Raw genomic sequence first — 25,097 nt, forward strand, 5'->3', positions numbered from 1 at the left:
TTAAAAAAATCTATACCAATGTGATCGTGTGATGCGGTGTGTAAATGTGATATAGACTTGCTAGAAAATGAGTTGGGCTTGTTATATGCGCCTATAAATGGTTAAGTTACAGAAGTGTTGGCTATTCGTAGTTTAAATCTGAGTAATTCTTCCGACAAATGAAGGTTTAATACAGAAATATATTTTTCAAAACCCATTAAATTGTATGTCGGTAATAATCAAACAGGCTAATTAATAATGTAATTGACAGCCATTATATCACTACATGATTAAAAGCATCAGAGACGATGACAGGACAGTACATTTATCTATATGATGGAGTTCATGTCGGCCCAGATGAAAGCTTGTGTAGGGTTTTTTTTCCATGTATGACTCCGATGACATGACCGGACTCGCTCCTGGCTCCACCCTCCGTTAGTCAGCCAGTCTACTACGTGTTAAGACTGGTGCCTTTAACTTACAAGCATCTCGGGGAGAGGAGGAGACACGGAGGACTTTCCCCCCTACCCCCGGCTCTTATCTGGAGGAATAACGCAGCTACACAACCCAAAAGGAAGTCCGTCAACTTTAAAAAGTCGAACCGGCATCAGAAAAACATCCCGTCAGCACTGGCTTCATCTCCGCTTTCCGCCTTGGATTAAGTTCTGGATGGAAACAAGTGATATTTGAACCCGCAGAGAGGAGGTGGGTGTCGGGTACAGCCCTGTGTGTTTTCTGCTCTTGTTCTTTTAATGCACGGTTCTCTGATACGAGCCTGTTTGCTTTTGACAAAAGTGGGAGGAAAAAAAAACAAACAAACATCCCAGTTGTTGCTGTTGCGTGATTTAAACCCTGTTCAAGTTTGAGACTGATCTTAAAAGGTCTAATCCGGGAGGAAAAGACAGTTCTTGGGGCAGACTTGTGCAGTGAAGGACAGGACACGGCAACGTATAGAAGTGACACAAGTCCTGAAGTTATGGCATTAAAGGCCAGAGTGCTGTACGACTTCAGCTCTGAAAACCCAGGAGAGATCTCCATAACAGAGAATGAGCTGGTCACTCTGTTCAGCGAGGAGGAGCTGGAGGGCTGGCTGGAGGGGGAGAATAGCAGGGGGGAGGCTGGCCTCTTCCCTGCCTCCTATGTGGAGATCATCAAGGACCACATCACCTCCAACACCAACAACAACGGCTTCTCCTCGCCCAAAGCCAAAGCCCAGACGCCCACCCACGCCTCCTACACGTCCAGCGGCAGCGGTGGAGGCAGCTTCCACACCAGCCAGGGCAGCGATGACGACTGGGACGACGACTGGGACGACGGCTCCCCTGCGACCACTGCGCCTCAGGGTCTGGGCACCACGCCCCCCATGTACCCGGTGACCTCCTCCCTGCCAGGGAGGCGTGAGAGCACCCAGAGTCATCAGCAGCAAGCCAAGAGCTCGGCGACGGTGGGGAGGAACCTCAACAGGTTCTCAACCTTCGTCAAGTCCGGAGGGGAGGCCTTCCTGCTCGGGGAGGCCTCTGCTTTCGTGAAGGACGGAGACAAGATCTGCGTGGTGATGGGCAAGCACGGGCCGGAGTGGCAGGAGGACCCATACCCGTTCACGTGCACCATCGACGACCCCACCAAGCAGACCAAGTTCAAGGGCATGAAGAGCTACATGTCCTACGGCCTGACCCCGACGCACACCAACATACAAGTCAACCGCAGGTACGGCCTCTCATCGTCTTCCTCTGTCCTCCTCTCCACTCTCTTGGGTTTCTGAACTGGGCTCATTTGTTCACCGGATCCCCCAAACTCCCACACACTTAGAATAAATGTTTCTGTGGCTTTTCCTGTGGCCACGATTGTTCACACAAAATGGCAAAAACAGAGCTGACTGTGGCCTCTTGCCCTCTGGAGTCCTCAGGAATCTCTCCCCCCCTTTCCTTTCTGAGATTCCCTCTGCACCTTTCACATTGTTTCCCTGTCAGTCGGCCCATCATTTCCAACCGACACTTACTCCTTTACATTCCCACTTGGTCCTGCGGGGAAAACATTTTGACAGCTCGCTCCTTCGTTTTTCACTCCTCACCACGTTTCTCTGCCCTTTACCCCACTTCCTAATCATTCCCTTTCACCGAACCCTCTCCCTCACAAATCCTCCCATCTGTCTCCCCTTCCATCCCCCCCCCCCCCTGCAGGTATAAACACTTCGACTGGCTGTACGCCCGGCTCGTGGAGCGCTTCCCCGTCATCTCGGTGCCCCACCTGCCAGAGAAACAGGCCACTGGACGCTTCGAGGAGGACTTCATCTCCAAGCGCAGGAAGGGACTGATCTGGTGGATGAACCACATGATCAGCCACCCGGTGCTGGCGCGCTGCGACGTCTTCCAGCATTTCCTAACGTGCGGGGCGGACGAGAAGGCATGGAAGCAGGGCAAGAGGAAGGCAGAGAGGGACGAGCTGGTCGGGGCCAATTTCTTCCTCACAATCAGGTAGAAGGCTGGGTTGTGGAGAAGCTGTGGGTCCGATTTGCGAATGTGTTTATTACCTGACACCCTGATTCCAGCAGGTCTGACCGAGTCGCAGAAACGTTTTATTGAGCTAAAACATCAGGTTTAGTGTCAGGCAGTAGCAGTTGGGGTTGTTCTGATACTGATAGTAGTATCAGCAATACCTGTGATATCGGAAAGGACACGAGTCCAATGATCCGAGGTAATTTATTGATTAAATACAGGACCCTGCTAACTTCCAACTGGTCCCATACACATGTGTGCAACTTAAATATCTATGTGTAGAAATTCTGTGTTACATTTTCTGAAAACGACCAGAGCACTGTTACATATTTTGTTGAGTTGTGTACTTATGTCATCCCAAACGTTCCAACGATGTTCAAACTCAGAAGATCCACATGTTTACTCAAGGTAGTTGTGTGTTTTGTTTGGCTCTACGTCTGCGATAGGGAAACGGGGAACAGATCTCAACTTAACACAAATATTTAAACAATTACCTCGTCTGCGAACATTTGTGAGTCATGTCTAATACGTTTTCATCAGCAAAGGTGGTTTTATAATGGTGTATTCATTACCTGTAAGACAAGTTCGACCGCAGGATCAATTGTGTTTAGTCACGTTACTCATCGTGTGTTTATCTTCCCTTAACTGCCAAATTACCACTAATTACTCTGCTCAGAGCTGAATCGGATGGGATCTGGGCTGTTTATTCCTCCAGACGATCTACCTCTGCACCCGACTCTATAGATGGCTCTAGACAGCGAGCAACTTGTGTAAGCTCAAGCACACTGGTATCGTATCGGGACATCGTATCAGTTGAACTTCATTGAAGACATAGACGGAGAAATCCATAGTCGAAGAGGCATAGAGACCCACATGTCCGCCAATAACAGCAGCAAATACACCAGAATACATTAATGATGCAACACAGAAGGGGTTTTCAGTAACGGCCGTGGTCTTCACTTTCCTAACTTGGAAAAGTATCACTCTACTTCTTTAACCAACCACTGAACATATCAGGTTACGTCCCAGATTGTAAAAGACATGCTGGGAAATGTATGCAGATACAGCAGGTCGTCGAGATAACAATCAAGGCTGTGGTGTTGGGCTGCATCATAATACAGCGTCAGGTATTCCGCTTACTTTGTCCGCTGACTTTATAACGGTATAAATAGCTGTGTAGCATAATTTCCCTTCAGCGAGACACACTGTTATCAGTATTCCTTGTTCCATGTGCTGTGACTGAAGGCTTTCATCGTAGGGAGTGCCTGATAGTGAGATAAGTGAGAGGAATAATCTGCTCTATCATGTTTGTGTAATAAGGTTGATGTAATGAATGAATTAAAAACATCAAATTAAAGCTTCAAAGTCTTACGTGACCATCTTTTTTCATCCTTTTCTTTAGCACGCCCTCTGTCCCACTGGACCTGCACGAAGTGGAGAGCAAGATCGAAGGTTTCAAGAGCTTCACCAAGAGGATGGACGAAAACAGCGTAGTCGTGAACACCACCATCAACGAGTTCGCTCGCAAACAGGCGGTCGGGTTCAAGAAGGAGTACCAGAAGGTCGGACAGGCCTTCAAACTGCTGGCGCAGGCGTTCGAGCTGGACCAGCAGGCCTACTCAGTGGGCCTCAACAAAGCCATCTCCGACACCGGCGAGGCCTACGAGGCCATTGGAGAGTATTTTGCTGAGCAGCCGCGCCAGGACCTGGATCCTATTTCTGACCTGCTGGACCTCTACAGAGGACATCTGGCCAATTTCCCTGACATCATCCATGTGCAGAAAGGTGGGTCTGTGTGTGTGCGTGTGTGTGTTCATGTCTGCAGGAGCGTTAAAGTCTGAGCTCTGTAACACAGATATTTCCACTTTCGAGGGGGGATGTAAATGCCAAACACGTCACAGCCTTGAAATAAACCAAAAAAGCGCGCAGGGCTGTGTCGAGCCACAGCAGAAGTACGGACCAAAAAAATGCACTAAACTGTGCAACATGCCGGCAAGAAATGAAAGGAAGGACCTAGCATACTTATCTTCAGAGGGATGTCAGAAGTCAGAGGATAGCTTGAAGTGGAGCTGGTAGAGAGCGAGTGGTCAGGACTCTTGCTCACGGATGCCTGCGCAGGGTGGAGAGCAGAATCGAGGGAGGATTAACACGAGGCCTTTCGCTGAGTTTCCATGCTGCAGGCTGTATAATCTCCTCTGAAACAAAATATTTATTTATTTTTAGTTGCATTAGAAGATAATTAATGGCATTTCCAAAGGCCATCCAGCCCGCAGCCGCCCTATCTATTAATCATGTTGGTGCGAAGGCAGACAATACACAGTCCCAGATTCTGACTGTTTCAACATCTGTTTTCATTTACTGAATTGCAGTTTGAATCTAGGTTGAAAACTGAAACCCATGGCCAGTCCATTGTAACACTCTGGATACTGTGAGAGCCTGTACTTGCTCACTGAAAAACACAAACACAGAAACACACACACACACACACACACACACACACACACACACACACACACACACACACATAGCCATGTACAAAGGACTTGCAGAGGAGTTAGCTTGTTAGTTCCATGCAGGTTGGGAGGAGGGAGGTGCTCCTGGCACGCAAAGTCCTGACGTTGGCCAAAACCTAGAGGCACTGTTTCTATAGTCCGCTGAGCTCTGTTCTCTAGATACAATCAGAGCGCCGAGCTATGGAAACACAGTCTGAATCCCAATAGTCCCTCTGACTGACGGGACTTCACCTACTTTCTGATTGACAAATAACACATTGTTGCACGTCCCTGAAAGAGCCTCTAACCTCGAAACCGGTTTGAACATGTCCCGCATTTCTGCTGCACTGGAGGACACTGCTCCTATTATCGAAGCGCTGACTAATAAGCTTAAATTTAAATAGATTACATGAAGAAATTCTTCACAAAAATGAATTATCTAATCACCCTTGTCTGATGGAAACTGAGGAGAAGTTTCTTAGTCCACGAAACCTCTCTGGAGCTTTACAGGAAAACTGAAGTAGATGGGGACCTCAGATTGATTTGAAAAGATGTTATTTATATCCTTTTTTAAGCCAAGGTCTTTGCAGTAGATGCTAAGCTGTTTGCGCTCACTACATCTAACTTGTGTGCACTAGCTTGACCCCGCGTTGAGGGTGTAGACATTGTCCTTTCAAATCATTTTGGGATCTTTGGGCCTTCCTCGGACGTGGATTGTGCCGCACAAACAGTGTGAAGCCATTTAAAGTCCCAGTCTACTTCAGTTGGTTGGGAAAATGAGCAACGCTAGTTTTTGTTTTGCACCAGAAATGTTTTGTGGACTGCAGAATTTAGCCTGACTTTCCATCTGCACGGGGATGAGTAGATAATGACTGAAATGAAAGTTTTGGGTGACTGTTCTTTGAACTTAAATGTGAAATTATTGCTTGTCTGTGTCTCTGTGGAGCATGATCTCATTTGTGCTTACTTGTGTAAAACAGGGCAAAGGCACAAAAAGTAATGGATCATAATGACTCAAACAGGCAGGGGAAGATTATATGACATGAGACAGCAATGAAACTGTAAATAACCCAAACAGTCACTAAGCTAAATAATTAGCTAAAACAATCTTATTCGTTAAATTGGACCAAGCGTTACCAGGGGCATTGTACTACTAATAGTAGTGTCACAGGATATGATACCATTATTTCTGTTTTCACAGTTCTCACTTCTGTAAACCGAAGCTCAGATTTAGATTCATGGAAGGAAGGGAGACAGCAGTCTCAAAAAGAAACAAAAAGAAAACATACTGTATCGCAGTTCAAAAGAATTGGAGAATTCTTGAATCCACACCAACTCCTCATCATTTGGGCGATTTATTCTCATTTGGCCAAAATTTCCACCAGATTTCACTGAAATCAATGGAAACAGAAAGCTGCAGGGATGACGTATTTTTTGTCTGCCAACCCAGAAGTTCACCCTGGTTCCCTCAACAATAAGCCGATGGGACTTATTTAAATTGGATTTTGGATTATTGCAGAAAAATCTGTGGCATACATGATACTTACATGTTTTGTTGTGTTTTCTGGCAATTTAATGCTGTAAAATAAACGTTAGGCTACAAACAGACTATATTGTGGTCACATGACTTCAACGTCACCACGGCTCAGCATCTTACTACACGATTACTTTACACGTTTTCTTTAAACGGATCAAGATACAAGTTGTAAACTTTGAGTCGGCCTGCAAAGACAGACTAATGAGTAGAGTCTCCATGTTTGGCCTGGTGACATTTAATGTCCGTGACAGCTTCTGTTTTTAATACATGTAAGTGATCTATAATTAGACTGTGGGGAATTTATTGATGTATTTTATGTCGGAGAACAAAACTTGTAAAGATCTTCAGCCTGTGGTAACCACAGACCTCATTTCAGGCATTTAACCGAAAACCCATTCAAGAGACCCATTGACTCTGAGGCGAGGGAAGCAGAAGTGCAGAAATGCGACCGGATTCCCAGCTTTAAGGAATTCAGTTGCAAATTGATTGACCAACAAGTCTGTTACTAATACAAAGGACGTCATTGGCTCTAAATTCTTGAAACGTGCCCAGCATGTCGTAGATCATGTAATCAGTCATCGCTGGGAAATAAAGACATAGACTCTGGGTTATTCATTACTGCTGCGTTGTTTTGTCTGCTGAGTAATGCTCATGGACACAACCCCCACAATGCAATCGCTGCACTTCTGTCAGTTGTGAAATAACTACCTTCAACAATGGATGGCTGGTTTAGTCACAGTTTCCATAAACAGTCAATTTTATGAAGGACTCACATGTTTGAACGAGTGTAAATGTATAAGAAATCTTTTTCCGCTGGCTTTTTTTCCTTTTCTTCCACACCCCCCAAAAAAAACAAAAAAAACCAAAACATTTGATGGCATTCTTTTCACTTGGCCCACGATATAAACCCTGACTGCTGGAGTGTCACGTCCACATTCCACAAATATCTATCTCATTTGGGCACTGAACATTTCTCTAATGCCAACCGAATTACAACATCAAGTCAACATTGCAGCACAGATCGGCGAGAGAAACCGCTGCCGGGCTCTCAAGGTGGGACGGCTTCGTTGACCTAAATGTCCCCTAAATGTACGGCGGCGGCGGCGGCTGACTGTGCCGGTTCTGTCTGTGAGGTCCAGAGGCTACATCTGAATTGAATGAGCGGAGATTCCTGGGCCCCTTGTCCTGTGTTGCCCTGGGACTGCAGGAATGTAAAATGGAGTGGTCTCAGGATTAGCTTCCCCTCCTCCTCTTTTCTTCTCCCTCTTTTCCTCCTGGTCATACAGCGAGTTGAAGAGAAGTCGGAAGAAAAGGAAGAGGGGAGGGCTGTGTGTGTGTGTGTGTGTGTGTGTGTGTGTGTGTGTGTGTGTGTGTGTGTGTGTGTGTGTGTGAGGGCGCAGATAGTCACAGAGCCGGACAAGTTTCCCACCAGCCAACAGTACAAGAGTTCAGATTACAGCTCTGTAATCGCCTTGGCAGCGAGGAGACCAAAGTCCAAGTTCATTTCGGTTCCTTAGCTTTCCTTTGCAGGAATGGTGTGTGTATTTTCCGCGGGTACATACGTGGGTGAGATAAAGGGAGAGACAGATCAAGAGACTGTAGGTCAGCTAGATCAAGAAGGAGGTCGAGAGTGACGGCTACCAGCAAGCTCATCGTTTCCTTCACACGCCGTAGCGTCAGATCCCTTACTCTGCGAGTTCCTCTTCATCCATTTCTTCGTGGGTCATGTCCGTCCAAACTGCGCGACTTCCCCCTCCGAAAGTTTAGTCACACTGAACTAGACACTCTGAGTCACAGATGTGCTTTGGGTGGCTGCAAGGAAACAAAGAGAGTATGCAAACCAGCTCATGTCTATAGTATTCAAATAAAAAATGTTATGGCCAGCTTGGAGAATTTGCCTGCCCTCCTCCCCCGCAGCCGTTTTGAATGTGGGTTGTGCTAGCTCGTCACGACGTTGCCTCCAGGCTAGCTGCTGTCCCATTAGCTCGCTCAGTGTAGCCCGATAAAAGGTGTAAAAAGGGAAAACACTTGTACTTTTACTAGATGTTCTAAGATAAGTGCGTTGTGAGAATGTGCGCTTGGTGTAAGAGGCTTGTGGTAGATGGTGTTCTTTCAAAGAAATGGTTTGAAAGTCAGCTTAGCTTTGCTTATAGAGTGAAACCAGAGGGAACCAGCGAGCATGGCTCTGTCCCAAGGTGACAAAAAAGTAATCTGCCTAACAATGAGTCTACTGATTTACATGTTACATCTGGTTTGCTTTGCGCCCGTAACCTCAGTTGTGTCTCAGGTGTCCCATGTACAGAGGCTTTGTCCTCGCTGCAGCAGCCCTGGGTTCAAGTCCCAGCCTGGGGCCCTTTGCTGCGTCCCTCCCAAACAAGTTGTTAATCTAAGATTGAAATGTATATGGGTTTATCATCAGGATTATGGATGACACTTTACTGGATACTTCAACCCAGAACTCTCTCAACCCTATAGTCAAAAATACAATCTGTTGTTTAATTTAATCGCCCAGCAAAATAGTGTAAACTGTTTGACTATTTTGAGCCTGGTTTCCAGGCTGCGTTTTTAGCCAGTGGCCTGTGATTTTTAATGACGCTGTTTCACTGGAACTATTCCACCGAGCTCTATTTTTAGTTCGGCTCTGTGCTTTGTAAACTTGCCACACATTCTCAGTCTTCTCCCTCTCTGTCCCTCTCTTCCTCCCTCGCACATCCTCTCCCAGGTGCACTGACCAAGGTGAAAGACTGTCCAAAGCAGGAGGGTGATCTCCATGACCGCTGCAACATCATTTCCTGCGCCACCCTGGCAGAGATCCAGCACTTCCACCGCACGCGCGTACGGGACTTCCGCTCGCAGATGCAGCACCATCTCCGTCAGCAGATCGGCTTCTTCCAGAAGATCACCGCCAAGCTGGAGGACGTACTTCAGAGATACGACGATGACCAGTGAGGAGGAGGGGGGAGGAGACGGAGGAGCGGGATTATAAAGGCCTTGACGAAATGGAGGGCTTCTTGTTGTCCTTTAAGAGAGAGAACTATTTAATGGATCCTGGGCCTGGTACAAGTGTTTGAGGAAATATACCACTCTTAAAATATATAGGTCACCGGACTGTGGAATGACGACTCCTTGGATTATCGGGACCGCTCTGATGAATGTACCAGCAACGGGGATTTTGCTGACGCCCAAGGCACATCTTGCAACTCAGCGCGACTGTGGCGATATTAAAAACAGCTGCTCTCAACATGACGGGGGCCGCCTCTCGATTCCCGGTTTCAGGCTCACGTGATCTCTCCATGCCTCCTCTGCCTCACCACTTCAATGAAACCCTCCATCATCCGGGGAACACGGTCAACTCGACATACACGTAGAGACGAACCTCCCCAAATCACTTAAACTGGATGTTTAATGATTGAAAAGACAGGACTTCTAGAATTTCATGTTTTATGTTCTCTCTCTGTATGTGTCTGTTTTTACTTGAATGACCTGTTCAGTATTGTTTTTTCGACGGAACATGACAGCATGCGAGTGATTGTTGATGGGAAGTGGGCATAATCTTCTCCGTTGAATCATCTAAGTAGTTTTATCCCAGGATGAAATTTGACCTACTTCTTCTGATGTCTGACATCTCTCACAGCTCGGATGCTGTCACATCTTCACTCTATTATCATTTGAAGCCTTTGCATTATGCTTTATGTGTTGCCAGACCTTAAATAAGAGTTGATTTCAGACTCAGATTTTATTTTTTTCATGGACTCGGCTTGTTTTGAGGTCAGGGGTTTAGGGTACACACATTCCAACGCGTAGGATTGTATTGGATGCATCTTGGCTTCAAGAAGTGAACCCAGATTTTCCTCTGATGTGATCATAGCATATTTAAAATTCTTTTGTTTTTTTTGCAAAAAAGTTCGACAATCTTGACATGGGCGTTTCTCAAACCACACCCTGCACCCTCTCCATACACAGTTCCCATTCCGTTGGTGCGTCTGGGTGGCGGGTCCGCCACATTAGGTGCCATCCCAAACCAAACAGCCTGGAGTGGAAGCGGGTTATAAAACCTTCCAACAATGAGTGTACACGATGCCGACTTATGGACCACGTGCAATGCCGCGTTGTGTTTCTCTGCGGAAGATGCTCCGAACAATTAGAAACAAAGTGAAAATTGCTACAAATTGTCACATAGAGCCCCGTTTAAGTATCAAGCAGCTTATAAACGGAGTGAAACACTAGGAGACGTTTACAAGAAGAAAATGCCACTTCCAAAAGATGCTAATAGGAAACAATTTTCTCTCCGTAGAGAGAGAAGCTTGCCACAAAGCTTGCCTCTGCCCTACATCTTAATGAAGGGCAATTCATTACAGAGTGGGAGCAGGGAGGAACCGGTTTGAGGGAAGCCCGGTGTGCTGTCTTTTTTGATCCTACCACTGGAGGGCGCTGAAGTTAGGATTTCTTGAATTCTACGTATGGTGGCTTTAAGGAGGGTTGATTTTCTCAGTATGCTAACTAGCTACTTTAAAAATATTCTTGTTAAACCCGTAAGTGACCAAAATAAACTCATGTTTGTTGATGCTGGGATAGAAAATCTTTTTTTTTTTTTTAAGTTGGCATCCTGGAGCACAGACAGACTGTATCTATGTCCTGGAGAGACTTTCTACAGACATCCTGTATTGATTTAACCAGAAACACAACATTTCAATACAGTGATTTTGTTTCTTAACCCTTCTAATGTAACACAAAGGAACAGCATTTCATTAAATAAATGAAAGTAGAATTTATTTCTGTCATATATCTGCATTGGTGTCTGTTTCATTTAATGTAACTTATAGTTTCAATTGACACGTTTCAATCAGTGTTTTGATGAATACAAATGTTTTAATTATATTTAAGATACATATTCCATTTCAATGTTTGTGTTTGAGTTGACACATGTGAACGCCAACACTGTTTATTAAGATCAAAGAGGAGCCAAAGTCAGCCACCTTAATCAGCTGCTTCTGTCATTAAACAAAATGCAAAACCACAAACGACTGACATTTTATCACCTGCCTTTTATTCGTTCATCAAATTCACCCCAATTTTTTATTTTTATTTATTTTTTACTAATAATAGTGCTGATTGTTCTTAATTCAGGTCATAAAAAACAATGTTGGTAAATAAATGAAAATGCCTCATAGATGACACTCAGCAGCACGTGTACGTAAAGCTGATGAGATCATATATCAATCTACAGTGGAGAACAGCATGACAGCCAATTATTTATATGAAAATGACAGATTGTTACTTTAAATCACACTTACTTTTTTCAATAAGACACCTGCTCCATTATGTTTTTCATGAACATCTGTGTTAAGTGTGTTTTCAGTGCAACGTTTTCTCAAAGAGGAGCTGTTATCATTAGTTTTTCCTGTGGAGGCGGCAGCAGTCCGGACCCTGATATCTGACACCAGAGCTCGCAGACTGCAGGTCGTGTTACTACAGTCGCAAGTTCTTCATTATTTAGACCAGCCGCTTTCTCTTCTCCTGTTTTTAATTTCTTCTTCACTGTTTTTTGGTTCTTGGTCATGCTGAATCAGCCAATACTTTCACTTCATAAATATGTTATTAAAATTAGTTTATACATATATTATGTATGTATATTCTTCCACTTCATTCAAGAAATTAAGCTCTTCCGCGCTTTCAAAATGCTAAACTAAATCCACCAAGTTTTAAAGTTTCTGGCTGGTCATGGTGTAATATGAAACATGTACGTACATACACGCAAATTATATGGGTCAATGCACATCTGGAAACATTCACGTACTGACTTGGAATATTTACCTTGAGGCTGAAGCCCTGTCCTTGATTATTGAATCTCTCTGCCAGCGGAGGCTTACTTTCACAAGTTACATAAAGCCTCAAGGTTGTCTACGTAATCATCGCACAATTATCTACTCTTTACACCGGTTTTATGGCAGTTTCTAGTGTGTTCAGGTACTCGGCTTATAAAATGTGCGTGATCAGAAGAGCAGAAGAACAGCCTGCTCCTGTTGATCATTAAAGGACCTATTATGCTTTCTGTTTTTTTGCCTTGCCTTCAGTGTTTTATATTGTACTGTATTTCTTGTGCTTGTAAAAGATTGAAAGGTTAAAGTCTGGACCAACAAAAGCTCCTCTCTCCCACAGAAAAAACTGCCCCGGAAATGCCTCGTCAGATTCTCGCCTTTAATTCCGCAACTTTGTGACATCACACTACATCATCATGTCACACATTTTCAGACAGCAATGTCTGCCTAGCGGCTTGTTTGACACGTAAGAATTTAAGACAACTGCAGTACTGTTGTTGTTAATGGTGCTGGCTCAGGCATGTGTGAGTTGACCAATCAGAGACTGGAAGACTGAAGTATTCAGAAGAGGGGGCCTTCAAGAAACAGCACAGTATGAGGAAACTGACAGTAATATTCCAAAATAAAATGATGAGCTCCTTTAAAAGAGCACGACTATATTGTGCAAAAGTAAGATTCGAAGAGGACTGAAAAGAGATATAAAAAGGAAGAATTGTAATCCTCTTCTAGTTTCTACTCCACTGACTGTCGTTTGAGCTCAACACAAAGACATCTTTAAGAAATGTTTTTTATTAAAAATAAGTCTTTGACAGTGCATGGCAAAAAAGAGGCTGGCATGAGTGTGGCAATAATATTGAGTTGATCAAGAACTGAGGAAACTAAACATGGCTTTGTTAATACTGTACGGACTACTAAAAACAGTTAGACTCGCTGCCTCAATCAAAGGAAAGGGGAAAGTGCTAAACAGTGAATGACTCCTGCGTCTGTGCAGGAAGGTGAATGTTATTACAGTACAGCCACTATGATTTACCAGCTGACATAAATGCTTTTGAAGAAGTAACACATGAACTTTATACAGTTACAGTTTCGAAGAATACAAACATTACACATTGGAGCTTAACTTAAAATTCAGCTACATGAAATCAGAATATTTTTTACAGTTTATGTTTCACTTCCTTGTTCAGCAACAGTTACGAAAATATACCACATCCATCACAACTATTGACGTGTTTTCAGGAATTAGTCAGACCGTGTTCTGACTAATCGTTGACTAATTGTTGCTATAAGAAACCAATGAGGTCATGTCCGTGTCATTGCAGTGAAGTTGTGCAAAAACTGGAAAAAAAACCTTGAAAGGACAATGAGAAACAGCTGCCTAAGCATTAATAATGGATTCTGATTACTTTGAATAGTACTTGACGGCTCCTATAGGTAGCTGGTAAGTGTGTTCAGTTTAAGTTGGTTCAGTGAGTTGACTTAAATAAAATGGCATTCATTCATTTCCTACAAAAAAGAAACAATTTCTTTGACAAATGTGCATATTTTTGTCCTCATTTTAAAAAGGTCAGAGCAGGTCACATGTGCCTTAGTTGTCTCCTCAATGGTACACACATCACATTTACACCCTTCTCACCAAGAAAACACCTGTAAGGCACAGTTTGTCTTTGAGTTGCCTCCATCAAACCCAGTACTGGTTCTCTTTAAGAGTCGGTGTCGGGGACCTAGATCTCACAGAGGTCCTGAATCCTGTAGTGACGGCTGCACCACCACGGCTTTCACGATTATTCCCAACTCTCATATTCCCATCACCACCTGATCCATCTGCTTCAAATGGCCCCCAGAAGGTCATCCCAGGAGCCAGACTCCTCCTTCTGGGGTTTATGGATACTCTGGGTGAGGCAGGGCAGCTTCTTGGGCCGAGCGGGGTGACCACCACGGAGGGCATAGCCAAGCTCCGCTCAGCCCGGGCCAGGTAAGGGCTGTCCTCAGTGGGTAACGTCACCGCAGCGAGCTGCTGGAGGATCCGCAGTCGGGCTTTCTCCTTGCGGCGGCGGAACACCAGAATCAAAACTACAAGGATTACGATGAGGAGCAAACAGGCCAGTAGTGGCAGGATGATGAGGAGAGGGTCCGAAGCGGGGCGAGGGAGGACCTCGACCTGGACCGGGTGGGTGTCTGGAGGGCTAACTGGACTGTGTTTGTCTGAGGCAGAGGGAGTGTGGGGTTGTGGGGCATGACTGTGAGCCCCTCCTGCTCCTTCTGCACTGCTCCCTGATCTTCCTCCATGACTACGTGTGTGGTTCCCCCAGCGACCATGAGGCCTCAGCCTGTGCTGCGTCCTGTTGTGGTTCTTATTTAACAAAATGTGGGGGGGCAAACCATCCCCGGCCCCACCATGCGTCGTGGATCCCCCTCGTCCACCTCTTCCTCCTTCGGTTGTAGACCTATTTTGTGTGGGCACGTGGGTTGTCGTGTGTTCCCGACTTGCACCATCTACTTTATTTGAACCGCTCGGACCATGATGCATCTGGTGGTGGGGAAAGATGGTGAAGTGGAGCTCTCCTTTCGCTGGTTGGACGGTTCCAGCCTTCACTAGGAAGATGAAAGAGTCATTGAGAGTTGTGGCGGGGGCGTGGCCTCGGGCGGTTGCAAGTGCTGATTTGTTGTTGAGGAGCTGGTCGTCACCGTCACTGAGAGTCTCCTCGATGGCGACCCGGCCTTGCACCACATCTCTGAATGTAAACGACTTCAGGACCTCTGATGCTCGATTAGGGTCATAGGTCATCTGCATACATGAGAGACAGACAGAGAAGAGGACGATAAAGAACACTGAAATAAGACGATTAGAGGGGTTTCGACTTTGCTGACCTCCAGTGGCTCAACTTTTCCCCTCACAGCAGTGATGGAGTGGTGTAGACTCGGGTGTGTCAGAAAACCGTGACATCACAAAGTAGGGTATGGGTACAGCACCCAATTCTGACAATTCAGCCCCACATCATTAGTGATGCAGAGTTTTGTCATAGGTACAGCAGATTTGAAACCTTCGGCCTGAGAGGGTAGAGAAACACTGATTTTCCGCCTGGTATTGTGTGACTGTTTTAAAGACTTTAAATTTAAAACAGTTGAGTCAGTCATTTTATAGGCTTACTCATTTTGCTAACACGTTCCTGAGAAGGCTAAATAGACTTCAGCTGTCCGTGTCTTAAACTGAAAGTAATGCAAGTCAAGCAGCTGACACATGGTGCAAAATAATCACATGTCAACTTCTTTTAAGCTCTTTCAAACACTTACAATGAGCAGCTTTACCTTGACTAGTTTTCCGTGTTTCGGTGGAGACAGAACCTCGAAGACCGGGTTAGCTCGGCTGATTCTCGCCAGCTCAGAGGCATCGATCATGGCTTTCCCCAGTTTCACAGCGATACCGCTGGGCACCCTCACCGGCTCCCTCAGGTAGATCAGAGGTCGCACAGTCACCTTCACCGCCTGTGCTGTCAAATTTCCATAGTCGACACTTGGAGAAGAGGCTGACACCGTCACCTGGAAGCTGTCCTCTGATTCGCTGAGTTCAGTCATGTGGTAGACGACACGGCCGAACTGCAGGTCCTCGTGGCGGAAGGTCGTGACTTCCTGGTCGTTAATAGCGATGCGTCCGTGGCGAGGGTGTGAAGTGACGGCATAGGTGATGTTGGCCGGGCTGCGGCTGTTGGTCTGAGCTGCGAGCTGGTTGGTTGTCAGGACAACAGCAGTCCTGCCTTGAACCAGTGACAGGCCAGTGTTATTCACCATGGAGACAGATGGCTTTATCACCTCCAAACTGAAGAGTTTGTAGAGTGGACGATGATGACCGTCGGTTACGTTGAAATAGAAAACACCTGTTGAGGGCTCACCCTGAAGGAGAGAAGACAGGAGGGAAATATAAAAGAAACAAAGAAGAAATGGAATGAAAGTTTAACAGCAATGTACACTTCTCTCAACTGCATTATCATACAACATTCGTATAACTTCGTAGAAAATAAGAAATGTTGATGAATTACATATTGCAAACAGGCTAACTGTAACATGTAACCTTTTTATGTACAACAAATGTCTATTCTTAAAGCTTTAATTTGTTTGGACAATGACACAGTGGGGGACAACAATCAAACAGCGATGCCTGCACATCTTTACATTTTTGCCATCAGATTCTGTTAAACATCACATGAAGTATGAACACTGTTTGCAGAAATAAATCTCCTGACTCTTCACCTGCTGTATGAAATGCAGCCGGCCGTGGTTGACGTCGTACTGGGTGAAGGAGGTCACTGGTTCTGGTCTCTCCCCCAGCGTCAGGTAGCCATTGTTGGGCTTACTGATCACCAGGTAGTGCAGCTCCTCTGGAGGGGTGTCATGATCCTCAACCTGGACACGGGGATTGACAGTTTTTTTTTTTTTTTTTTAAATAAGACTACACCATTATTAAGAAGCAACTGGGTAATTGGAAATAATACATTTTTGTCTTCTATAGGTAGTATAGTAGAAGTTTAACTTGTTTCCAAACCTCTTGTACTATTTTAATACTTGCCCACCTGCAGATTATCTGGTCCAATTATGACTCTCTCCCCGACAACGACCTTCATACTGGGGGCTCTGCTCCTGATAAGTGGCGGCTGGTCGTTTACTGGCGTCACTGTGATGTTGAACTTCTCCGTCACAATCAGGCCGTCCTTGACACGGCGATGAGAAGTCACGTCTGCTGACTGAGGGGAGGATGATGAGGCTGAATAGAGAGGGGAAAAGGAGGAAGAGGATGAGGAGGAGGAAGAGGAGGAGGAATCAGAGGAGGAATCAGAGGAGGAATCAGAGGAGAAAGCAGACAACGAAGTGGAGGAGGGAGAGGAGGAGGAGGGATCCAAAGGAGCCACCCAGGCCCGGAAAGTGAAGCTATCGTTCGTTGTCTCTGAGTCATCGTGGATGTATGTGATGCCGAACTTGTTTAGGGTGACCTGGGAGAAATCAGGCTGGGTCCTGAGGGAAGAAAAACACAATTACTTACTTAATATTGTTATGTTGGTTTTGAAGAAGGGAGGAGTGTAATGTCAGTGTTTTATCGAGACAACGAGAAATGAATTAAGCACCTGGTGAGATTGTATCCTCGTACAGACAGAGCCCCGTGGCGCGGAGGGGAAATCACGCGGTACAGGATGCGGTGGTCTTTCCTCTTGGGCTCCGGGACTTGCTCCAGGAGATTGGAGGCATCAAGTTTAGAACTGTCAATCATCACTTTTCCTCCCTCAGCCACCACAGCACCTGAATAATAGATATAAAACACCTCAGTTGGTCCTCTTGACCTTATATTCTTCCTGGTACAAGTGTTTATTATCCACACCCAGTCACAAAGTACCTGCGTTGTTCAGCAGTCTGGTCTTGTGTTGAGGGTTGTCGTGATGCTCATTGGCCTGGTAGGAGATTAAGATGGTGAAGGTGTGCGGAAGAAGGAAAGCGGGAGGAGAGGACACGGTGAAAGAGAAAGAGTCTGCAGCCGACCATCCCACTGACTCTGGCTTCTTCTGATCATACAAGATGACCCCATCATTCACCTGAGAGACAGAGACAAAGAAATGAGGAAGGAGAATTTTATCTGAATCAGCAAAAGTTTGCCTCTAGCTGCAGAGGCAATACCTCATCCCTACCATGCTCTGTGTGAATGTGGAAATGTCTTGAGTGGAGTTGTCGGGCATATGTCGGACCAGGCGACCGAGTTTTGGAGGAGCGGTCACTGCGAACACCACAGAGTGGTTTCGTTTGATGTCGTGGACATCGTTGGTTACGGCCTGAAGCTCCTGCTCAGTGATTGGTGTCACAGAGCCTTTAAAGGTAGCAAAGACACAATGAGAGTTAGAGGGAAAGCTCACAAAAACAGAGAAGAGGCAGTTAAGGATCCTGGTTAAATGTATTTTATACAGCCCGAAAAAAGGCAGACAGGCTAATAGTATGGGAAAATCATGAATGAACAGGCAACCAAGGGACCTTTTGGTAACGTTTTTCTCAGAAGCATTTTAAAAAATATTCTTAAATATCTAAATAAATATAATTTAACTTTTATCATCACTTTGATTATTGGAAATTACATCTTTTAAAGCCTGGAAAGCATCTAAGTGATTTTGCAAGTAATCCAAAAGTATCAACATTGGATTAGATTATTTTTGTAACCCAACTAATTACATTACAATGTAATTTGTAGTCAGTATCTATTAACTACATTTTAAAGTATTCTGAGCAAACGCTGTATATAAGTGAGGTCATAACGTTGTTTTATGTTTATAAATTCATGATCACAAGGAATATATATTGTTAAAGATATTGTTATTACTGTTTATCATAACAGCAGCTGCACTTATGTGACCTTGATCAGACAGACTACAGATCAGTGCGTGTGTTTACAGGTTAAAACCACAAACCCCTGGAGAGTGCCACTACCAGCCTGGCACCAACTGGTCCCAGAGGAACTGTAATCTGTTTGTGTTTGCCGAAGCATAATGCAGCATGCTAATGCTCAGACATGTGATGCCACCCAGTGCCATTGTTATATTACTGCACTACGTTGGATAGCTTCACTCATCAGATTCTTTAAGAATTAAAGGAAGAATGTTTAGAATATCTTTTCATGACCTTTAGTGCTCTGAATGCTGATGTAAAAAAGTTGTAGATCAACAGGCTGGTTTCACTAAATTCAAGAGTTTGGATATTTAAAAAAAATGTACATGTAACTGTACTGTACAGTTTTTTTATTGTAAACCTTACCTGGGTAGACCTCCATCGGACGATTCCTCAGCAGGGTGAGGACCAGAGAGTGGGCAGTTGTGCTGAAGATCTGGCGAGGTGCGAAGTTCACGCCGTCGTTCACCTGGAAGTGAAAGCCACCCGTCAGAGCACCTACACAAGAGCAGAGTCAACGTTAACAAACACAGGGATTATACCTTCATCTGTTCATCTGAAAATCTAGAAGAAAATACTCCAAATAACAAAGTATGCTTACCACTGTGCACAAACACCAGTTGTCCAGTTTGTATGTGATCCTGGGTGAAGTTCAGGATGTGTCTGGAGGGGGCACTCTTCAGGACCAGGTGGCCGTTGCTCGGTGGTGTGACAACAAACTCCAGGCCGTCAGGCTGAGTGTCTGAGTCCTCTGCACTGAGCTCATTCACGGTGATTTCTGTCACGGAGCCCACCCACACCTGAGGCAACGAGAGGAAAGGTGGAAGGAAAGGACAGGAAGATTATCACCTTTAGACGATGTTTAAATGAACATGTCCCGTTTTGTGAGAGTATACTGTCATTCCCCACCTTCAAACCCTTGTTGACTGCCACAACAGGGATCTCATCGTTGACAGGCGTGACCTTGACATGCACGGTGCAGGGCAGGCTGTGCTTTCTGATTTCTGTCTGATTGGCCACGATGGTGAAGTTGTCTCCCTGTGTGTCGCTGCCATCGTGGATGTAAGAGATGTACTCACGTTCCACCTGCAAACAGAAGCGTGGAGAAGATTCATGTTGACGTTGACCTGATCCGATCAAATAATGGCAAGCAAAACAACAGGAGACTTTCTCTTTCTCAGGCCTCTTAATGACACGATGAAATTAAATCTTAGGGATGACTTTCCTGTAGATGCCTTAAGGGAAAACTAAAGTGCTGCTCTGAGAAATGGGCATTGTTAATGATCCACCTCTACTGGATCAGACCTAAACACTCTTTACAGCATAGATCTTCCTAATTATCTGTTTGAAAAGAACAATTTCAAAATATGTCCTCAGCGTATGTGTGCATGCTCAGTCAAACCTCAGTGTGAGTGAAAGCAGTGATGGGCATCCCCGGGATCCGGCTGTGCTCCAAGTGTCCGTGTCGTGGTGGAATGATGACCTGGTACAGGAAGTTCATCTCTGAGAAGTGATGATTGGTGACCCTGATGATGTCAGAGGTCAGCGGCAGGGACGAGCCCTCATCAAGTGTCAAGTCAGACACCTACAAAATCAACCAGAAGATTGATTAACTGATTGTTCGACTGGTTGGTTGGCAGGTCACTTAGAAGTTTGCTAACCGATAAACTGATTCTTCCTTTGTGTAATCCTTTGGTTAAGAAAACAAACTTTTAATGCATTTTTTTTCCTTTTTTGAGGGTCTGGACATCTCGACACACATTCTTACCTGTAGGGGGAGCAGGATAGGGATGATATCAATCAACAGCCTGACAGGTCCGACCTTTGTGAGCCCGTTTGTTGCTTCCAGCAGAACAGAATCGTTGGTGCTTCCTGCAGCCTGCTGATTGTAAACGATCATTCCCTGGTTGATGTCCTCCTGGGTGAAGGAGGTTGTTAGCTGCTCTCTCATGCCCTGTGTGGAGGAACGGATCAGACAAAATCATCAAGTGCTATTTGTGTGTGAATCTTTTGACACTTGAATGTTGGGTTTCTGAGACTGAATGTAAAACTGTCACAACTGTCTCCCACTTTCTTGAGCCCTACAGGACTTTTTAGTCCCTTTTTGACTTGTAAACTACTCTGCTTTCAATAAAATCAATAAAGTGGGGTTTTAACTATTAAGTACATCTCTATAACCTTAAATATTCATTACTAACTGAGCAACACTTAGAGTTAAAATGTTAAAAGAAAACCTCCTAAGTGACCATTAATAAGAAGTTAAACATTCAGAAACGTCAGATTTGGGTGGGTCTGGTTTGGTCAGATTGGAGCCCAATAGCTTATTTGGCTTTAAATGTAACAAAATCTGTTTTAAATGTTTCCTTAAAGATGACTGTACTTGATAGAGGTGCTGCTGTTCTCCATTGTTGTTATGGTGTTTGTCGTTGGGCGGAAACCTCAGAAGGGAGCCCAGGGCGGGAGGACTTTGGACAGTAAAAACAATTTCTGAGGGCTGGCTGTCCTCATGAACCACCTGTTCAAAGAAAACATTACATATTAGAAAATAAGGCTTATGCTTAAAAAATATTTATTACATTCAAACATCCTCTTTAACATTGATGCTTTTGATGTCTTTTATTATTTTATTTGTACTATGTGATGATAACTGGCTTACCTCCAAGTGCTCCCTGCTTATGGAGACACTCTCTCCCTCGGCCACCACCGCTGGACGGTTATTTATGACCGTTGGCGGCCTCTGGTGACTCTCCAGGTAGATTTTCACAGGCACTCCGATGTCCAGATGCACCTCCCTCCTCCCTCTATCCAGTCGCCTCTCTGTACTCTTCTCCGTTGCTCTTGCCGTCACATTGAACCCATCTGACAGCTCCTGGCTGCCATCGTGGTGATAAGCCAGGCTCCCTGCCATCAAATCTCTCTGGGTGAATATTGAAATTGCATCTGCTTCTGTTACAGTCTCTCGATCTCCATCATTAAAGCAGAGCACGCCCTGTTTGGGTGGAAGGAAGACCTCAAACGTCACTTCCTGTGGGTCTCGGATGTCGAGGTTGCTGAAGACGCTGAGGTTTGCAGAGGTCAAGGTTGTGACCCTGCCTCGCTGGACCGTGAGGCCTGTGTTGTTCTCAACCTGGAGGTAAGGATCCTGAGCCATCACCTACACCAGCAAGTTACACAGCAGAGACACAAATGTATTATTAATTGTTTAAAGCAGCATCACTAGGCTTTATACTATATATTTGAATTATATTCTATATTTGTATATTTTACTGTTTTTCAGATACATAATCATTCTCTTTTGTCTCCTTTGACACCTTATGTTATCTTATTATTTTGTTTTATAGTTTTATATTGTTTTTTTTGTAAAATAATCAATCAACAGTAAATAATGTAGAAGGAGCTATAATTTACATATTAAAGTAAAACCATCACATACACACAAACAAAAACAAAATCTTAAATATCTAAACATGAAACAAACTATCATAGCTTGAAAAAATGTTGCCCCCAGCATTTTTCCTGTAAGAACAAAATAAATAAATAAAACCGTAAAATACATCTAGTGTGAAGATATTATAATCACCTCCAGCAGTGTAGATACGTAATGTTTCCCATCTGTTACGAAGAGCACAAAACGCCCAAAGCTTACTCCTCTGTGGACAAACAGCACCTTTTTCTGAGCGAAGAGAAAAGAGGAGGAGATGATGACAGAAGAGTAAAAAGCTGCTGCAGGTAAAAAAAAAAAAAAAAAAAACAACTAAAAAAACTCTGTTTTGGCATCTCAGTGGTGGAACGGACTCCCGACCAATGTCAGGACAGCGGAATCACTCGCCATCTTCCGTAAAACACTCAAAACTCATATGTTCAGACTTCACCTCGACCCCGCATAGCATGAGTTCAACTGAAGAAACATTAGTATTACTCTCACTGTTATAACTACTGAATCCAGAAGTCAAAAGCAGCTGGATTTGCTTTTTAAAGTGGTTATAAGACCTTCAAACAGCATCTAAACCGGCCACTCTGCACACCACACCAGCTGCTGGCCAGGTGTGTTTACAGGAGAGCAACGATGGATTTGAACATCTACCTTAAGCTCTCTTAATTCATTTTTCACCCAACTGCCTCACTTTCTATGTGTAGAAAGGTGTAGCACATAAATACCTTTAAGGACAGACTATCTAAAAGTCTGCGCTCGTATCCTGATTTTTATGATTAACCGCATCCCTGTGTACTGTATTTGTATGTATGACAGCAGGTTTTTCACCCTTTAGATTCACGTTTCCTGTGAACTAATTCAACTATTGAAAAAGCTTCATCAGTTCTTCTGGGAAGTTGGAAGGCTTTTAACCTCATTATTTGGATCAGTCAGACGATCACTAGAGGTTTGCTGAAATTATGACTTAGTGGTCCTCAATATTTTGCCACCCGTACAACCATAGCTCTTGACAAAAAGGTGTCCTCACCTGCTCGAGGTCCCGCTGTGTGAACTCGTACAACTTGTGACTAGTATCGCTGGCCAGCACTAACTCTCCCATTGGAATCCCTCTCCGCGTGTACACCAACCAGCTGTCCTCAAAGTCCGAGTCATCGTCTCGGTAACGAAGGTCATTCAGCGTCACCAACCTCTGCCCGTCTCGGGCCACATGGAAAACTTTATCGACAACCCTGACAGGCCTCTGATCATTGACGAGCTGCACAGAGATATTAAAGGTGTGTTCGGCTTTGTTTTTATCCTCCTTCTTGTTGGTGAGTTTGTGCGGTTTGTAAACCATTATTTGAAAAGTAAAGGAATCCTGCTTGGTCTCGCTGTCATCATGAACGTACATGATCCTCTCCTCAATGATATCATGATTTGTGAATGTTTTAATGTTGTCGTTAATGGAAGTTGAGTTGGAAAGGTTGATCCTCCGTATCTGCCCGTGTCTGGGGCTCACTGTAATGCTGTAGTGGACCTCCCGGTTACTTGCTGTGTGAGTGAACAGGATATCTTTGTTGATGACTTTACTTCCTCCTTCCATGATTGACAGGCCTTTGTTTACAACAACGATGGCAGACGACTCAGCTTTGATGTTGATTCTGAAGTCATAAGCTGGTGAGCTGGCATGTGATGAAAACACCTGAAAGCTGAATGTGTCCCTTGTGTCATCCTGGAGCCTGGTGAGCAGCTCGTACTTCACCAAACCATCTGTGATGTTCCTTTGGCTGAAGGATGAGTTCCTTTGCAGAACTATGTTGTTGAGGAATAGCCTCCCTTTCTTTGGTACTGTTAGGAGCCTGAAGAAGAGGTCGCTCTCATTGAGTTTAACACCCTTAGAAATCGCATGGAGGTCCTCGGGAGTGACAGCTGCAGTCTGAACACCGTTTAGCTCAATCTTGCTGCGTGTGACTTTGAAGTGGATCCAGCGTACAGCAATAATGATAACAACCTCCTCCGTGGCCTGGGAATCAATGCTGATTTTACATTTGAAGTGATCAGTGATGTTGCTCCGAGTCTGAAGGCCATGGTAAGTGTTGACATATCTGACCCGTTCTTTTTCTATAAGCTTCTGAGAGAAGGAAGTTGTCAGTTTCCATTCGCCGCTTGAGTGCAACCGCTGGAGCTCACCATACTGTGGCAGCTCTGTAACGTCATAGAGAATGTCCACTGCCTGATCAGCCACATTAACTTCTACTGCAAGGTGATCGGTTGTGATGATGGAAGCCCCGCCTTGGTATACCTCCAGCCCGGTGTTATTCACTAGTTTGTGTTCGAGTGGCACCGCCATAATCCTCAGTACTACTGTGTTGCTCAACTGTGGAAAGGAGAGGGACATTATGACCAAGAGACTACAGCCATGAGCAGCACTATGAGGCTATAATCAGGCAGGGTGGTGGTATTAATGTTAATATCAACAAGCTAACAAAGTCACAACAATGCTAACAAACTGATGTTTATCATGTTCACCATTTTAGTTTAACATGTTAACCTGTATTTGCTTATTAGCCCTAAACACAAAGTACAGAAAACTCTGTCCAAATTTCAGTCACGACCAAAGTCACACCTAAAGGTAGCTCACACTCTTTATGTTACAGCTTCTGGGTTTATTACAAGCTGTACTCTACTTACTTTCTCCCCATCGCTGACCCTGAATGCCAGCCTAGAGGTGGGGACCCCAGTGTGGACATAGCTGATCTTTCCCTCCTCCAGGTCACTCAGGGAGAACAAATTAATAGCCCTGGAAGACAAATACAATCCTATTAAATTCATTGTTCTGGTTTGTTATTTTAGTTATCATCAAAACATTGTATTATAAGTAGGTTTGTAGTATTGCTGATTAAGTTTCCCAGATCATGGTAATTTTAACTGCTGTATCGTAGGCCACTG

At 44.6% G+C, this 25,097-nt stretch overlaps 2 protein-coding genes across 3 annotated transcripts in view; one reads left to right on the forward strand and one right to left on the reverse strand.

Moving 5' to 3' along the window:
* Nucleotides 1-432: 432 nt before the first annotated feature.
* LOC115593210 (sorting nexin-18-like) lies at nucleotides 433-11,524 on the forward strand. The gene is made up of 4 exons (XM_030436659.1): nucleotides 433-1,686; nucleotides 2,160-2,453; nucleotides 3,877-4,259; nucleotides 9,226-11,524. The coding sequence occupies exons 1-4, from the start codon at nucleotides 956-958 to the stop codon at nucleotides 9,450-9,452; spliced, it is 1,635 nt and encodes a 544-aa protein (XP_030292519.1). The 5' UTR covers nucleotides 433-955; the 3' UTR covers nucleotides 9,453-11,524.
* Nucleotides 11,525-13,127: 1,603 nt separating this feature from the next.
* Nucleotides 13,128-25,097, reverse strand: part of LOC115592178 (chondroitin sulfate proteoglycan 4-like) — a 34,117-nt gene continuing 22,147 nt past the window's right edge. For both annotated transcript variants that reach the window (XM_030434721.1, XM_030434720.1), the window contains exons 6-22: nucleotides 24,840-24,948; nucleotides 23,197-24,525; nucleotides 22,317-22,409; nucleotides 21,393-21,890; nucleotides 21,117-21,251; nucleotides 20,505-20,690; nucleotides 20,139-20,321; nucleotides 19,646-19,822; nucleotides 19,338-19,536; nucleotides 19,103-19,234; nucleotides 17,992-18,167; nucleotides 17,703-17,898; nucleotides 17,437-17,608; nucleotides 16,888-17,326; nucleotides 16,568-16,720; nucleotides 15,629-16,210; nucleotides 13,128-15,107 (exon numbers count right to left, since the gene is read on the reverse strand). In XM_030434721.1, the coding sequence (XP_030290581.1) occupies nucleotides 14,001-15,107; nucleotides 15,629-16,210; nucleotides 16,568-16,720; nucleotides 16,888-17,326; nucleotides 17,437-17,608; nucleotides 17,703-17,898; nucleotides 17,992-18,167; nucleotides 19,103-19,234; nucleotides 19,338-19,536; nucleotides 19,646-19,822; nucleotides 20,139-20,321; nucleotides 20,505-20,690; nucleotides 21,117-21,251; nucleotides 21,393-21,890; nucleotides 22,317-22,409; nucleotides 23,197-24,525; nucleotides 24,840-24,948 (5,866 nt within the window). In that variant the 3' untranslated portion in view covers nucleotides 13,128-14,000. The remainder of the gene's footprint in view (nucleotides 15,108-15,628; nucleotides 16,211-16,567; nucleotides 16,721-16,887; nucleotides 17,327-17,436; nucleotides 17,609-17,702; nucleotides 17,899-17,991; nucleotides 18,168-19,102; nucleotides 19,235-19,337; nucleotides 19,537-19,645; nucleotides 19,823-20,138; nucleotides 20,322-20,504; nucleotides 20,691-21,116; nucleotides 21,252-21,392; nucleotides 21,891-22,316; nucleotides 22,410-23,196; nucleotides 24,526-24,839; nucleotides 24,949-25,097) is intronic.

Source organism: Sparus aurata, chromosome 12 (genome assembly GCF_900880675.1).
Source record: "Sparus aurata chromosome 12, fSpaAur1.1, whole genome shotgun sequence".
Lineage (NCBI taxonomy): Eukaryota > Metazoa > Chordata > Actinopteri > Spariformes > Sparidae > Sparus > Sparus aurata.